Source organism: Microtus ochrogaster, chromosome 16 (assembly GCF_000317375.1).
Source record: "Microtus ochrogaster isolate Prairie Vole_2 chromosome 16, MicOch1.0, whole genome shotgun sequence".
Taxonomy (NCBI): domain Eukaryota; kingdom Metazoa; phylum Chordata; class Mammalia; order Rodentia; family Cricetidae; genus Microtus; species Microtus ochrogaster.
The window spans coordinates 31454512-31471256 of NC_022018.1; the positions used below are offsets into that span (position 1 = coordinate 31454512).

Below are 16745 nucleotides of genomic sequence, written 5' to 3' on the forward strand. Positions count from 1 at the left end.
ACAGAGAAACCCTGTCTCGAAAAACCAAAAAAAAAAAAAAAAACAAAACAAAGAAAGGTTAACTGTTCTTTTTTGTGAAGTGGGATGGTTATGTAAACTAGCCTTACAAACTCCCCTGCATCAGCCTCCCCTAAGCTGGAATTAGAGACAGGCACCATCATGCCGAACTAAGTTATGAGAATTTTAACTAATTACTCAAAGACAATCAAACTAATGTCAAAATTATCTTACACATGAAAGTCAGATGTGGTGGCACATACCGTTAATCCCCATACTCAAGAGGCAGATGGATCTCTGAGTTCCAGGCCAGCCTGGTCTACACATCAAGTTCAAGAACAGCTAGAGCGACATAGAGAGACCTTGTTTAAATCGAAAAAGAAAGAAAATAAAAAAATATATTACAAAATATTATATAGCCACAAGGCTGATGACAGTTTAAGGAGGAAATGGCTATTGACCCCACCAATGGAGGACCTCCAACCTGAAGCACGCTGCTAGCCACATCCCCATTCACACAGCAGATTTAAAAATAATTCAAATTTCATCTTAGATAAATACATTCTTCTTTCTTTCTTTCTTTCTTTCCTTCTTACTTTCTTTTTTTTTGAGACAGGGCTTCTCTGTAGCTTTTGGAGCCTGTCCTAGAACTAGCTCTTGTTGACCATGCTGGTTTCAAAATCACAGATCCACCGGCCTCTGTGGATTAAAGGCGTGCGCCACCATGGCCCGGCCGATAAATACATTCTTTTTTGGACAATATCATCTTTCCAAATGTCACTGTCAAATGATGTCTTTGGACCTTAAATATTTATTTGAAAACATTAAATATGCTTACTTAAGTGTTATTTCCTATATTTGACAAAAGCTCTGATATGTTAAGTACAGCGTTTAAAAAACCCGCAAGGGGAGTGTTCAAGGAGAAAGATTTGAAATGTCTGTAGCTAACCAATATTTAAATCTCACGCCCAAATTCTTTCCAAAATTCCAAGCATTCTTTCTTAATCGTGAAAAAGCAGACGTTCGTGAATCAAAATATTTATCAACCTGTGTTACAGAGTAAAACCCAGTCTCAAAACGCAGAAATATAACATAGGAACAAGTTGTCCGTCCTTCACTTCTGTACCTCAACGTACTTCGCTTTCGTGCTTTAAAACAAACATTCCCTACAAACTCGTCCTGTACTCCAGTGTCCCTGAAATGACTGTACACAGACTTTTCTCTTGGCTCACTCCAGTGGACCAAACCCGTCTCTACGGGTGTCAAAGTCATGCTTATTTACGGTTAGATGAGAATTCACGCACTCTCGAGAGTTTGAGAAGCCACGAAGGTGGGCTCATAAGACACTCTACCAAATAGACTAAAATCTAACTTAGGTGTTTTATTAGATTCGTCCTCTCCACCAGGGGCTTTGCGGACAATACCTTTTCCAAAACTCTATCAAAACCGGGAACTCTGAACACGACCTTCATGGCGTCCCGTAGATTCTGGGTCAAGCTGCTCATCGTGGACGCAACTCAAGATTCTGGGCTCCGGAGGAATGAACTCTGGAAGAGACGCTTGGAACGCACCAGACCGTGGAAGGTCAAACCGGCAAGCTCGGCCCGCGTTGCGCGCGCTCTGGATGAAGGGTCGCGCGCTCCGGCTGCCCAAGTCCTCACAGCCCGGGCGTCAGTTTTGTACCCTCTAGGACTCCAGCGCGCACGCGCAGCCTGACCCCCGCCCCGCCGGCCCCGCCCCCAGGAGCACGCGTCCTCGCCTCGCTTGCTGCGCAGACTCGCCCAAGACCTAAGTTCCGCCGGAAGGTTGATGCGGAAGCACGCGCGCGCAGCACGCCTGCGCAGAGCCCAGCGTTTGTTTTCCCTGTCGCGCGGGAAGCGGCGTGCGGAGCGGATCTCCTCGGGAGATGCTGTGCTGATGGCGTCTGGGAGCGGCTCGGATGCGCGGGAGCCGTCAGAGCCGGCGGCGGCCCCCGCAGGAGCGGAAACCGAGGAGGAGATTGACCAGCGGGTGAAGAGGCGGCGGCTTCAGTGCATGGGGTTTGCGTTGGTGGCGAAATGCGAAACCACGATGGCCCACACCTTTCTGTCGGAGAACGACTGGCAGATGGACGTGGGTTTGCGTTTCTGTTTTCTCCCCTCTTCCCAGGTGGGCGGCGCTTGCCCTCCATCCCTGTGCCTTTGCTTTTCAGAAAGCGCTGAACGCCTACTTCGAACCGCCAGAGAACGACCCTGCGTGGCCACGCCAGCCTCCGACGTCCTTCCAATCCGAGGCCTAGTAAGCGACGGGGGTCGAGGGCGGTTTGTTGGGGGTCCGTGTTGGGTATCACAAGACCCTACCTGGAAATTATGCCCTTGGGCTGGGCATCAGAGGGAAGCCTTTCCCCTCTAGGACACAGTCACTTCCAACGTGACTTGTTTATTTTGGCTTGTTTGTTTATTGTATAGCCCTGGCTGTCCTGGAATTTGCTCTATGGACCAGACAAGCCTCGAACTAAGAGATTCACCTGCTTCTGCCCCCCAGTCACAGTAATCATCAGTGCCAGCTCCACACGTTTCTTCAGGCTTGGTTACATGGCCTGATCAAAATGTCTTTGGAGGAGAGCCTTTTGTTTCTTTTGGAGAGTATGTAGTGCATTCTTTCTCTTGCTTCCTTGGAGCTTCAGGGCGAACTTGCTGGTCACTTTTATCTGAAGACGCAATAGGGACTTGGGAACCATTACAACCAGAACTTACTGAGGAACTTAAGGGAATCTGGAGTCCAGGGTGCACTGTTCTGGTTCCCAGTTTTGAGGTACTTGATGCATTTGGAAACTTCGTTTCGTTGATTGATCTGGGGACACCTGAGGTCGTGGAATCCTTTCATGATCCGAGTGCCTCTGGAGACTTGATTGCATTAGCACTCCTGGTGGAGGAGGGAGGATTTCTTAAATTGCCTGTCAGACTTGTGTGGCTCATACTTTTGACACCTGAGCCATATTCAAACCTTTTCTGTCTTGAAAAGATCTAAAGAGTTAGGAGTAAAAGGTTGTATCCTATAGCCTTGTTACTTAGAATGTGGATCCTGAATGAGCTTATACCATTTGGGATTCTGGTGGACATGCAGAATTAGACTCCATTACTAGACCCATTAAATCCGAATCTGCTTTTTGTCAAGATCCCAGGTGGTTTAAGGTTGTGGAGCCCTAAATTAGAGCATAGAGCCCAAGGTATCACTGACGGATACATTTATTCCTGTGTTGAAGAGGTCAACAAATGATGCCTGTAAGGCTGACTAGGCCTTTCAGATACTTAAAGGTTTTTAATTCAGCATCACATTTAGAGTTTCTTTTTCCTTTTTGTGTTTCATTTTTGGAATGGAATTAATTTCTCTAGTTTTCCTTTAATATGTTATAGATGCTGCATAAATTGCAGGCTCGAAACTGTTACAGTAAAACGGAAGAACAGACAGCATACTGTTTGAATTTTGAAGTGCAGCTTATGAAAGAAATGACACGTATGTGATCCTGCTTTTAATGCTTTTTTGTTTTGTTTTGTTTTTTTTGTTTTTCGAGACAGGGTTTCTCTGTGGTTTTGGAGTCTGTCCTGGAACTAGCTCTTGTAGACCAGGCTGGTCTCGAACTCACAGAGATCCGCCTGCCTCTGCCTCCCGAGTGCTGGGATTACAGGCGTGCGCCACCACCGCCCGGCTAATGCTTTTGTTTTTAAAGGGGTGTGTGTGCGCGTGCATGTGCACACTGAACAAGCTTGGTTTTATTCAGGTGCCCACAGGGACCAAAAGAGGCCATCTGAACCCTTGAAACTGGGTTATAGACAGTTATGAGTCACCCTTGATTATAGTTCTATTGTAGGATATTTGATCACACTATGACCCCTGAGATTTCTTTGTTTACTGGAAAAACTTGTTTTTAGCTGTGATGTGGCTCAGCCCTAGCACACACCTTTAATCCAAGAGATTTTTCTGCTTAAACGTTAAAACAGGGTTAAATAAAATCAACCATGGGTTTAGAGGCGGAGCAAGCAATCAGTTGACAGGAAAAAGCCAGTGGGAGGAAGTCAGGAGATAGTGAGGAAGTAGAAATTGGGGTACTCCTGTTGGAGGAGTTTTTTTTTTTTTTTTTTTTTTTTTTTTTTCTCTCAGATGGCATAAGAGAAAGTCTGGGAAGACTGTGGGAGGAAACATCTGGGTGCTTTCTGTTTCTCTGAGCTAGCAGGTTTTCACCCCAGCATCTGGCTCCTGAGTCTTTATTAATAAAGTAGAGCGATAGAGACTTAGTTAAAAGCAACACAGTTCTAGGAACTGAACCCAAGCCCTCTGCAAGAACAAGTGTTCCTAAGTACTGAGCCATCATGTACTTAGGAACACTTCAGTCGCATGTTTTCAATAGAAATGGGGGGCCTAACATCTTTGACAAGGTTCTGAAATGACCTAGCCCTTTCTCTTTGGCAAGGTTACAGAAAGAGTGCAGTATTGAATGTTGAGTGAGAAAGCTTTTTCAGATGGGTAAAACTCCAAATGGAATCTGGCATTAAACACAGTTTTTGGTGCTCTTTAAAATTATTTTTGTCCAGACAAGGCATGGAGATTTTTGTGAGTTCAAGGCCAACCTGGTCTCCAGAACTGAGGTCCAGAAAAGTTTGGACTGTTACATAGAGAAACCCTGTTTCTGAAACCCAAAAATAATTTTATTAACTAATTAAAATTACTTTTGTACATACAGAAGTGGTGTGGGAGGTCCTTCCTCTGTGTGTTGCTTTTCTTGGTTAACGAATAAAGAAAATGCCTTGCTCTGTTGATATGGCAGAACTTAGGTAGGCCGGGAGGACTGGACTGAATGCTGGGAAAAAGAAGGGTAGAGTTGGACAGACACCATGGATCCGCCACGAGAGATAGACATGCTGAAACTTTGCTGTTAGGCCACAACCTCGTAGTAATACAAAGATTAATGGAGATGGGTTAAATTAATATGTAAGAGTTAGCCAATAAGAAGCCAATAAGAGCTAATAGGCCAAGCAGTGATTTAATTAATACAGTTTCTGTGTCATTATTTCCATTCTGGGCAACCAGGACAAGCGAGCAGTTCCTTGCAATCCAGAGGGTGACTCATACTGGATGTGGTAGCATATGTGACTTGGGAAGCTGAGGCAGGATTAGGATTGCCAAGGGTTTGAGACTAGCTTGGGCTACATGGTGACTCCTAGGGAATAGCCTGGGTATGTACTCAGATGTTGAAGGAGATTTATTAATTTTGAAGTCAGCAGGTATAAATTGTGAGACCCTGTCTCAAAGAGGCTGTTGTTACTGTTTATATTGGCATTGAATTATCCTAGTACCAAGACCTAGGCCTCTAATATTCTTCACTAAAAAGGAGACGATGACTGATTCTAGAGCAGGAGTAAGTGAGGTGGAGGATGAACTTGGAATAATCTACAGTGCTAAAAAGTAAGGGAGTACCCAGAAAACAGTGGAAATATCCCAGAAAGACATAGGAACCAATGTAAAAGCAGAGAGAATGAACAGTGGGGTAATTAGAAACAAGTTGTAGTCTGCACAATAAAACAGGAGTCCATATTTAAGTAAGTCCCAGCTGTTGATAAGACAAATGACTATTGTAGAATTCAAACTGCTAAATGGCCAAGGTTTGAGGAGTTACACAAAGCCTTTGAGAACTACAAAATAACTTTCACATAAGTACAATCAATGGATAATAAAATGGGGATGAAAGTAGAATCATTTAAACAAGATGCTCATAGAGTAAAAACCCACAAAGTACTGAGTAGAAAGTGGGGAGGATCAGTACTTTGCAGTGGGGAAATTTGATTAACACCTTAATCATGCATTGGGACACACGATTATGCTGTCATTCCTGCCTCAAAGTGCATAACCTTTATACAGTTGGAAGAAAATATCAAGCTTAACTGGAGGATGTTCTATAGGACAAGTGGCCTGCAATCTTCAAAAATGTCACTCATGAGGGAGACTAAAATGTTCTAGTTAAAAGATATTAAAAGATGATATATTGGTAGTAATGTTCATAGGTTGTAGGGGGTGTATATAAGCAAGTCTCAAGCAAAGGATGGAAAGAGGCTAACGTGAGAAATTGTTAATAAGAACACAAATTTAGAGAATTTGGGTGCATAGTTGGTTAGGGATTCTTTTTTATTGCTTTTAAGTTTTAATTGTAAGAGTCAGAAGTTATCCAAGTTCTTGAAGTTGACTGCTTTGAAGACAGCCGTTACTTGTGGCCATGCGCAGATGGATGGTTAGTATGCGTGTAGGTGGATCATTATGAAACAAGAAGCCAAAGTGATCACGGTCAAGCTTTTGAAACATCTCACTCTGGAAGAAATTGTTCCCTCCAGGGACAGACACACAAGCCAGCACGTGGAGGCAGAGACAACTTGCAGCTGTCCCCATCATGTGGGTTCTGGAGGTTGAACTCAGGCCACTAGGCTGACAGCAAGCACCTTTACCCACTGAGCTCCATCTCAAGCCCAACTGTGTATTTTCTATAGACTCTTAGGATTTGTCAAAGAAAATTAGTTATAGGATAAGTATCCATTATCTGAAGTGCTTGGGGCCAAAATCTGAGCTGAGGTAATTTGAATATGGATTTTCTAATTAGGAATGATCAGTCTGTTTCTTCAAATTGAGGGCAACAGATACAGCAAGATTCATGTTGAGAGGGCACGTTGGAAGCCAGAAGTCAGATTTGGGTTCTTGAGGAGTAGTGCTCCTTGTTTCTTGAGACAGTCTCCCACTGGGACCATGGACTCATCCTTTAGGGTAAACCAGGCCTCAGGTATCTGTTGTTCTCAGCCTCTTGGTGTTGAGTTATAAGCATGCCACAACTTCTGGTGTTTAATGTGAGTGGGGGTGCCAGCTGAGTTACTGCCATAGCCCCTAAATACAATTCGTAATTTGTAGGTTTTTTTAAAAACTTTATTTTGATCTTTCCAGTGTTGATCTAACCAACGAGGATTCAGATGATACCAGCATTTTAGAAACCAGTCCATCTGGAACTCCTCTAGAAGACAACAGCATTATCTCTTTCATTACCTGGAATATTGATGGATTAGATGGAAGCAATCTGCCAGAGAGGGCTCGAGGGGTGTGTTCCTCCCTAGCTTTGTAAGTATTGTCACTTCTGTGGTAGTGACTGTGATCAGTGTGTTAATGGCTCTACAAAGCAACACTTGAAATTTGTGTACTTGAAAATTTGACTTTAAGGTCATCTCAGAATAAATACCTGAGAGTTGGGGTGGATTGGAACACCAATTTATGTTAGATGTGCTCTAGAGTTGTGAGCTTTACATAGTAAGTTTTGTCTATAATTACTGATATGAAATGAAAGGTACCCTAACTATCTGTTTCTGGCCTTAGTAAAGCACTGAAGTTCTCACTGTACAACTTTTTAAGAGAATCTGAAGAGGGAACTTTGAATACATGTGTTGATGTATATGATCATTGAAAACTCTCAGTGTAGTGTATATAATGCTTTCCATTTTAATTCCACTGGGGTGCTGGAATTGAACTCAGCCTTGTTAGGCAGGTGTTCTGACCTGAGCTACACATCCAGCCCATTTTTAATCGGTCACTATGGTATTGTGGGGTAAATAACACAGATAAAGGTCAGTATAGCATTGAGTACTAGGGTCATGTAGGGTAACAGTTTCTTATGTTTTGTGATTTTCTCTAGGTAACTAAAAGTAAATAATATCCTCGTGTTTTTGTTAAATTGATCTTTTTAATTAGGTACACTCCAGATGTGGTATTTCTACAGGAAGTTATTCCTTCATATTGTGCCTACCTAAAGAAGAGAGCAAGCGGCTACAAAATTATTACAGGTAATGAATGCTTCTCTTGCCATCTGAATTGCCTTTTTCTTTGAAAAATAGATCAGTTGAGGAAAATAAACAAGACACATGATTTATTTAAAAGATTTATAGATTATTATATAGCTTAATGTTAATAAATGGAAAAACGATAGAAATGAATATTTCTTTTTAAAAAATTTTTTTATTTGAGTTATATGTTGTTCTCTGCTCCTCACCTCTCCTCCTCGCTCCTCTTCTGCCCTCTTCCCTGATCCCATGCTCCCTATTTACTCAGGAGATCTTGTCTTTTTCTACTTCCCATGTAGATTAGATGAATATTTTGTTTTTAGGAAAATAAAGTTTTAAAGTTTCATTCTTGTGTATTTAGTAAAATTGAATTGGTAGAAATTCCATTTGTTTCTGTTTCTTCTCAGGGTTTTATATATGGCAAATACAGCTCTGCTACCTTGCTACGTAAACATACCCCTCTCAGTTGTTACGAATTTTAAATGTGATAATTACATTTTGTTCATATTTTCTCAAAATTCTTTAATTCCTTTTATTTATTTTGTTCCTTTTCCAGTATAATTTTAGTTTTTCTCTCATATTGGCTTTGCTACTTATGTTTGCTATAGCAGACCACATCTTATAATTGTCTAGCTGAATACTGTTGACTTTCAAATGTTACATAGCCTTTGTTTTTTGTTTTTTGTTTTTTTTTTTTTGTTTGTTTTTTGTTTTTTGTGTTTTTTTTTGTTTTTTTTTTTGGTTTTTCAAGACAGGGTTTCTCTGTGGCTTTGAAGCCTGTCCTGGAACTAGCTCTGTAGACCAGGCTGGTCTTGAACTCCCAGAGATCCGCCTGCCTCTGCCTCCCAAGTGCTGGGATTAAAGGCGTGTGCCACCATCGCCCGGCTAGCCTTTGGTTTTTAATTTTGATTTATACTTGATTCCTAGGTGCTAAGGAGAGAGCTCTTGGTATTTGTTGTCCCCTCTTTGTTGGATTTCTTGGACGAATGCTCTTTGGGGTTCTTTCTGCCTCTTACTTTGGGTTTTGTATTCTGCATCCTATGCTTCTCCCCTCGGTTTTCTCTCATTTCATCACAGCCTTTATTTTTTTCCCTCGAGACAGGGTCTCACTATGTGGACCAAGAAGATCTGTAACTCACCAAGCTCCATCTCTCTGTGCTGGGATTAAAGGTTAAAGGTGTATACCACCACACCCACCCAGCTAGAGCCATTTCCTGCTGTGTGACAAGCACAGAGTGGTAGAGTGGGGTTTTTTTTGTTCGTTTGATTTTATATTTTTAATTTTACCATATTTGAAAATAATTGTATTGTAGGCTTGTAGTTAGTTGAGTGGATATAAGTTTCTAGGTCATAAGCAATGTTTTCTGAATTTGGAAGCATTGATTCAGTGACTTTGGTTTCTGAGAATGGTCAGTCAGCTGCCAGTATGATTCTGCCCATTCCCGTCTCCATTCTTAGTAAGTTTGAGGATCTCACCTTTATCCCTGGTGTTCTTTCTACCTGTTCTTCATTTATTCTACCAGATGATTTGTTGGAGGGTTTAGTTGGAGGTTTAGGAGATCCCCATTTCCCCTTTCCTCAATCTTAATCTAATTTTTCTACCATCCCCTATGCTTCTCTTCCTCCTCCTTTTTTTTCCCCTTTCACCTTTTTGAAAGTCCCCTTATGTTGTAAAACACCACTAATCCTTTATTTTCCATAATTTTTCATATTTCTTAGGCTACTTATTTACAGTTTATGGCATGTGCACTTGGTTTATGGATGCATTATCTTCTGTCAATGCACTGCTTTGTTTTTCTATATTAAGTTTTCATGTCTTTGATTTGGTGAGCCACACTTCTTTATCATGTGTATAGATGTTCTTCTCTATATATGTATGCATGCATATACATCTGTGCACCGCGTGTGTGCATTGTGTCCACGGAAGGCAGAAGAGGTTGTTGAATCCCCTGAACTTGAATTACAGATGGTTGAGAGCTGCCATGATCTTCTGTTCCTCTAGAAGAGCAGCCCATACTCCTAACTGTTGAGCATCTCTCCAGCCCCTGCTGTATTTCTTTGATTAAAGGAGGAGTTATGAGTGAGTTCCTAAAGATATGATTCTGGTTTGACAGTGTGCAGTATTTATGAGGATATTTTGATTTTGGAATCTATCAGAAGGCATCCCGCCGTGTTTTTGTGATGTTCGTTCTTTTCTTCCTTCTGAGAAGCTCCCTGTGTTCCTGAACTTGGAGATCTTCCTGCCTCCTTCCTCTGAGTGCTAGGATTGCATGAGTCCACCGCCACACCCAGCCTCATTTCTCTCTTTTGTTCCCTTTAGTTGTGTTACGTTGGTATTTTTATGTCACATGAACCTGCTCCTTTATGTGTACGGATTCTTGCCTCTTGGTTCACATTTGAATTCCTGCTAAGAGAGAGGCTAAACCCTGCATTTTACTAATAGGAAGTACATTTTTGTATAGTCAAATGGCTTGTTCTGTACTAGAGAGATTTCTAGTTGTGGTGCATCAAATTTATGTGTTCAATCTGAGGCCATTCTTGTTGCTAAAAAATACTTCCTAAGTTGGGCATGGGGCACTCAACTGAGTACTGCAACTTATTTCTTTTCTCTATGGGAAACTGCTGAGCAGCAGGTGGTGGGATATATTCAGAGTTTATGTATTGAAATATGTCGTCTACGAATGTATTGGGCGGCATTTATAGCTCTCCTGGGACTCACATGGCCTGGGGTTGCAGGTTTGATCTAATTGGTAGAGCCTCTAAAACTTAATTTAAGAAAAATGTAGTTACTGGGCTATGAGGAACAAGGGAAGACATTCAAACATGTTTGTTCTGTATCCAGACCAGGCTCTTGCCTTGGTGGTGATTTTTATTTCAGTATTTACCAGACATTGGTTGAACACTCCTACCAACTTGCTTTCTGTCGTTTAAAAAAAAGTTGGACACTTTGATTCACTGGTCTTTTGTTCCTATTTTTTTGTGAGCTTCTAGATTTTAAATATTCTCATTTCCGACAGGCAACAGCTAATTAATTTTGGCACCTATACCCCTTTGTCCCCACCCATGCTTCCTTTTCTCCACCCTTCTTTGTCCCTAATGGGTATATAACTTGTGCTCCCACAAAGATTATACTATAGAGGCATATGCTATCCTATCTTATGCTTATCTAAATATCATTTGTGTCTCTGGTTAAACTTTGATAAGGGACAGAAAATATTCACTTGGTTCACCTACTTCAAATGGAATCGCAAGGATTTGATCCTATTTAAATAATGTTGCTTCTTGTAACAGTAGTGGTGTTAAAGTGAAGATACTCCTGACCTTTCCTAAATTCTTTTCCCTAAATGTTTGAAGGTAATGAAGAAGGATATTTCACGGCTATACTGTTGAAGAAAGGAAGAGTGAAATTTAAAAGTCAGGAGATTGTTCCATTTCCAAATACTAAGATGATGAGAAACCTTCTGTGTGTGAACGTAAGTTTAAGTTTCAGGAGGTGGGTTTCTTGTTTGTGTTTTTGAAGGAATTGTCCATACAGTTAAATTTATTCCTTACATAGATATTCTTTTTAGTATTCGTGTGAGTGTGTCAGTGGTGTGTCAGAACTTTGGGGACTCAGGTCTCTCCTTCCAGCACAGGATTCAGCGATCAAACTCAGGGTTTTGTGGTAGGGGCTCTTACCTGCTTAGCCATATCACTGGGACAGTTCTTTAAGTCCTGTTGTGTATGTCTGTCTGTAAGTGTGGGTCTGGAGGTCAGAAGACAGCTTTTGGGAATCAGTTTTCTCTTCCCACTGTGGTTCTGTGTATCCATCTCAGGCTATCGGTTTTGTGAAGCAAGTGATTTACCCACTGGGCCAGCTCATTAGCCATTTACATATATGTTTTAAATAGTCTTAGAAAACTTAGATTTCCACATAATTTTAGATACAAGGAAATTTACCAAAGTTAGATTCTTAACTGATCATATGTTTTCTTGAGAGCATTGCAGCATTGCCAAGGAGAACATTTGTCAAATAATTTGTTAGAGCAGTGAGGAAGATGAGCACAGCACATAGCTCAAAGGAACACAAGCACTTTGGTTCATGCTGGAGCGAAGGCCTGCTGGTGGGAGTGTGAAGCAGCTAGTCCTGTAGGTTTGGAGTGAGGAGTCGGAGAAACGTGGTACTCAGCTTGCTTGTTCCCTCACCCCTCTCTTTTTAACCCAGCTTATGAATGCAAACACCCATGACAGACCTTTGCAAGTTGCAGCAAGGGTTAACCTGTGGGTGTGAATGAGCTTTATGTTTCCGTTAGGGTGATGGACACCGCTGTTTTTCTCGTTAATGTGACAATGCTTGAGAAAAGCAGCCTTGAAAAGTAGGCTTTACTTTGTCTCATAGTTTGAGGATACTGTTGCCATGTGGAGTGCGCAAGGCAGGAGCGGCTGGTTACGTTGTCCATGGTCAGAAAGCAGAGCAGTGACTGTTAGTGTTGAGCTCGCTTTCCCCTTTGTCAGTTTGGGGCCCATCTCACACTGGTGCCCCTTACATTTAGGGTGGTCTTTCCAGCTTAAATAACCTAATCTGGAATATTCCTCAGACATTTCCAGAGATTTCCTTCTAGGTGATTTGAGATCCTGCAGAGCTGAGAGTCAGTGTTAGCCATCCTAAGTATGAAGAGGTAGTTGAGTACGTCAGGAGCTTGAGAAATAGGAAGGATCCAGATTATAGGTCTGGAAGAATTGGATGATTCTGTAGGCATTGTAACACAATCTTAATAGTATCTTAATTGCAAATGATTTTGAGTATCTGTGTCAGCCAATTAACAGAGCAATAAATAAGAACTATCTGTGCTTGCAAATAAGCAATTCATGGCTTCATGGAAGGAAGAAATCTGTAGCTGTCCTTTTATTTCAGCTTGGGACCTTTTATATTAGTCTTGTAGCGTTCTGGAGAGGTGTGAGCCATCGATGGCCTGGGTTCCAGGGAAGGGGCTCAGTAGAGGTACTTTGTGACTAGTCTTGCTTGCTAAATAGTTGTCATGGGTAGGGTTGGCACCTTGTACTTCTTTTCATCTAGGATTCTGCTGACTGTATTGTTTCAGTTGAGTAACTAAATCCCAGCGGATTGACTAGTCTGCTGTTAGCGGAGCAGAGGTTGGTGGCCTATTGAATTGTAATTATCCTGTTGTAGGTGAGTGTGGGTGGAAATGAATTCTGCCTTATGACATCCCATTTGGAGAGCACCAGAGAACATTCTGCCGAACGAATGAATCAATTAAAAACGGTTTTTCAGAAAATGCAAGAAGCTCCAGATTCAACTACTGTTCTATTTGCAGGAGATACAAATTTAAGAGATCAAGAAGTGAGTAACAGAGTTGGTTCACTGTTTGTGGGGAGACTATTGTTGTGGAAACGAACTTGGTTTGCTTTATCAAAGGTATGGATTTGGAAACACACGGTAGAAAACACTTTTGTGGTTTTTATATAAAAAGAGGCCTTTAAGCCGGGCGGTGGTGGCGCACGCCTTTAATCCCAGCACTTGGGAGGCAGAGGCAGGTGGATCTTTGTGAGTTCGAGACCAGCCTGGTCTAGAAGAGCTAGTTCCAGGACAGGCTCCAAAACCACAGAGAAACCCTGTCTCGAAAAACCAAAAAAAAAAAAAAAAAAAAAAAGAGGCCTTTACACTATTAAGGGAAATCTTACTACATGTGCTACAGGCAATGTAAAGCAATAAATATTTTGGATAAATCAACAAAATAATAATTAGAATAGCTTTAAAAAGATTTAGGGTATTTGTAGCCTTTCTAGGTTCAAGAAGACCTAATTCTATTCTGAGTTGAAACTAACTGTTTTGAAACTTGTATTTATTTATAGAACCTAGGGCCTCCCACATGCTAGGCAACACTGCTGACCTAACCTCTAGGATTTTGTTTTTATTCAAAGTTGTATTCTGTATATTTTGATTTTTTCAGATAAAAAGTTATTAGGATTTCATTTTGAATTTGTACATGGTAGTCAGAGCAGAACTTTTGAGACTTGGTTCTCTCTTTCCACCATGTGGGTCCCTAGGCTGGAACTGAAGGAATGATTGTAGTGGTCAGGTGTGTGTTCTCTACCACACATAGAAACTTTTTGTGTTGATGGAGATTGAACCTGATGTGTCACTAATGCTAACACTGTAGTTGACTGCTATCCTTCGTAGCAGCCATAAAATTGTAAATCATGTAATGTGCATGAGAAAGAAAAACAGTATTATTAGAGTTTGGTTTGTTTATTTTTTATTATTTTTTAAAATGTAATTTTTAGGCATAGTAGTACATGCCTTTAATCCCAGCACTTGGGAAATAGAGTCAGGTGGATCTCTGAGTTCAGTGCCAGTCTGGTGTACATAGTGTGTTCTCAAAAAACCCAAAAATATTAAAAATAAAATAAAAAGTTTCATTATAGTTGATAATACTAAGCATCTTTAAAATTGGGGTATGTGTGAATATATGATTCTTACCTGGTCTTCTTTTTCTCTTCCAGGTTATCAAATGTGGTGGTTTACCTGAGAATGTTTTTGATGCCTGGGAATTTTTGGGCAAACCTAAACATTGCCAGTATACATGGGATACAAGAATAAATACTAATCTCAGGATTCCTGCTGCTTATAAGCATCGCTTTGATCGAATATTTTTCAGAGCAGAGGAGGGCCACCTTATTCCCCAAAGTTTGGACCTTATTGGGTTGGAAAAACTGGACTGTGGTAGATTTCCTAGTGATCACTGGGGTCTCCTGTGCAACTTGAATGTAGTATTGTGAAAAGCTTTCCAAGTTTGAACTTTATATGTTTGCAGTAGTTCTGGATTCATGTAGATCTCAATCTTTCAGGAAAGCTAGGTATAACACACAAGACTTAGCAAACTGGTTCATTAGTACAGCAAAAGCGGTTACATTTTGCTTTGCAGCTTGTGTCCTGAGAATTAAAAATTGGTGTTTGTAATCAAAGCATGCTTGCGTTCAGAATGTGTGGACCTTTGTTGAAGGAACACAGCCACTCAGCTCGTAATAGTGCTCATTGCTGCCATCAGGATTTCAAGTAGTGGCCATATTGTCTCAGGGCTATCACAACACTACTGTTAGGATTGTTAGGCTCCAAAATAATATTAAACCATTTTATCAAGAGAAAAAGCAAGGTACTGAATACTTGAGACCGCACCGTGTCTTAGGATTTGTAAGCTCAGAAACTTAAGTGAAAAAGCCATGGCCATCTGCATTAGATAATGTGTTGTATATCAGACTTAATTCTTGTCAGCTGATAGTATAACTGACTTAGTCATGAGTTAAATTTGCACTTTAATTCCAATAACTTCTGATTAATGTTAATTTTTTTCCTGATAAGTGATACAGTTAAGCTTGGTAATGATTACACGCAGCTTAAGCAACATGGGAATTTTTTCTCAGAGAAAAATTCATAAAGAAAAGTACCCTTTTGGTATTGTTACTGGTAAGACGGAAATACTTTTTAGGAAGTGAATAAAAAATACATTTAAAAAAAATGTTCTGTAAAGAAAAGAAGTACTGTAAATAAAGCCTTGTACTTGTTTGTAGATGAGTACGCTTTCTCTGTCCATGATGGGATTTGTTGTTCTACAGCCTTCCTCAGATGTTGCTCTTCAGTCGGAATCACGAAGAAATCTGTGTGTTTTATTATATTAAATCCCCAGCACTTTGAACTCTCTGGCAAGAGGATTGCCATTAGTTTAAGGCTGGCCTGGGCTACACAGTAAGACCCAGGCAAAAAAACAAAAAGTTGACTTGAAAGAGCAGTGTGGTAGTGGAGGGTGGAGCTTTCTTGCTTGGTACAATTAAGTTTAAAAGGTCACAATATGAAATGTGTGATGTATTATATTATTAGACCTTCAGTTTGTTACAAAAACATGAAAGTATAATTTGTTATGTAACCAAAATGCTTTCCTTGTTTATTACTTTCGACAACATACAAGTCAGGAGAGGAGAAACAACCCTGTAGTCTTTATTGGGCAATAGTTTTTAAACTAAAACACTAGAGAACCTAGTAATTTGCAATACCCTTAGGTTTGTTGTTGTTTTTTTTTTAATTTAAGCAGAAAACAAAAACAAATGGATTAAAGACCTTAATATCAGTCCTAACACACTGAACCTTATAGAAGAGAAAGTGGGAAGTACTCTATAACACATGGGCATAGGAGACCACTTCCTACATATAACCCCAGCAGCACAGACATTAAGGGCCTCATTGAATAAATGGGACCTCCTGAGATTGAGAAGCTTCTGTAAAGCAAAGGACACTGTCGCTAAGACACAAAGGCAACCCACTGACTGGGAGAAGATCTTCAACCCCGCAACTGATAAAGGTCTGATCTCCAAAATATATAAAGATCTCAAGAAACTAGACCGTAAAAGGCTAATCAACCCAATTATAAAATGGGGCACTGAGCTGAGCAGAGAATTCTCAACAGAAGTTCAAATGGCCAAAAGACACTTAAGGTCATGTTCAACTTCCTTAGCGATCAGGGAAATGCAAATCAAGACAACTTTAAGATACCATCTTACACCTGTCAGAATGGCTAAAAAAACACCAATGATAGCCTTTGCTGGAGAGGGTGTGGAGAAAGGGGTACACTCATCCATTGTTGGTGGGAATGAAAACTTGTGCAACCACTTTGGAAAGCAGTGTGGCGGTTCCTCAGGAAATTCGAGATCAACCTACCCCTGGACCCAGCAATCCCACTCTTGGGAATATACCCAAGAGAGGCCTTATCATACAACAAAGGTATATGCTCAACTATGTTCATAGCAGCATTGTTTGTAATAGCCAGAACCTGGAAACAACCTAAATGCCCTTCAATGGAAGAATGGATGAAGAAAGTATGGAATATATACATATTAGAGTACTACTCAGCA

The 16745-nt window shown here is 40.8% G+C and overlaps 2 protein-coding genes across 2 annotated transcripts in view; one reads left to right on the forward strand and one right to left on the reverse strand.

The window, feature by feature from the left end:
• The window catches only part of Acot13 (acyl-CoA thioesterase 13), a 12325-nt gene extending 10610 nt beyond the window's left edge, over nt 1-1715 (reverse strand). The window contains exon 1 of the mRNA XM_005354976.2: nt 1422-1715. Within this exon, the coding sequence (XP_005355033.1) occupies nt 1422-1502 (81 nt within the window). The 5' untranslated portion in view covers nt 1503-1715. The remainder of the gene's footprint in view (nt 1-1421) is intronic.
• Nucleotides 1716-1837: 122 nt separating this feature from the next.
• Tdp2 (tyrosyl-DNA phosphodiesterase 2) lies at nt 1838-15672 on the forward strand. Its single transcript, XM_005354978.3, has 7 exons — nt 1838-2109; nt 2189-2274; nt 6958-7128; nt 7753-7844; nt 11196-11314; nt 13012-13182; nt 14346-15672. Exons 1-7 carry the CDS (start codon nt 1915-1917, stop codon nt 14619-14621), a joined length of 1110 nt encoding a protein of 369 aa, XP_005355035.1. The 5' UTR covers nt 1838-1914; the 3' UTR covers nt 14622-15672.
• Nucleotides 15673-16745: the final 1073 nt, after the last annotated feature.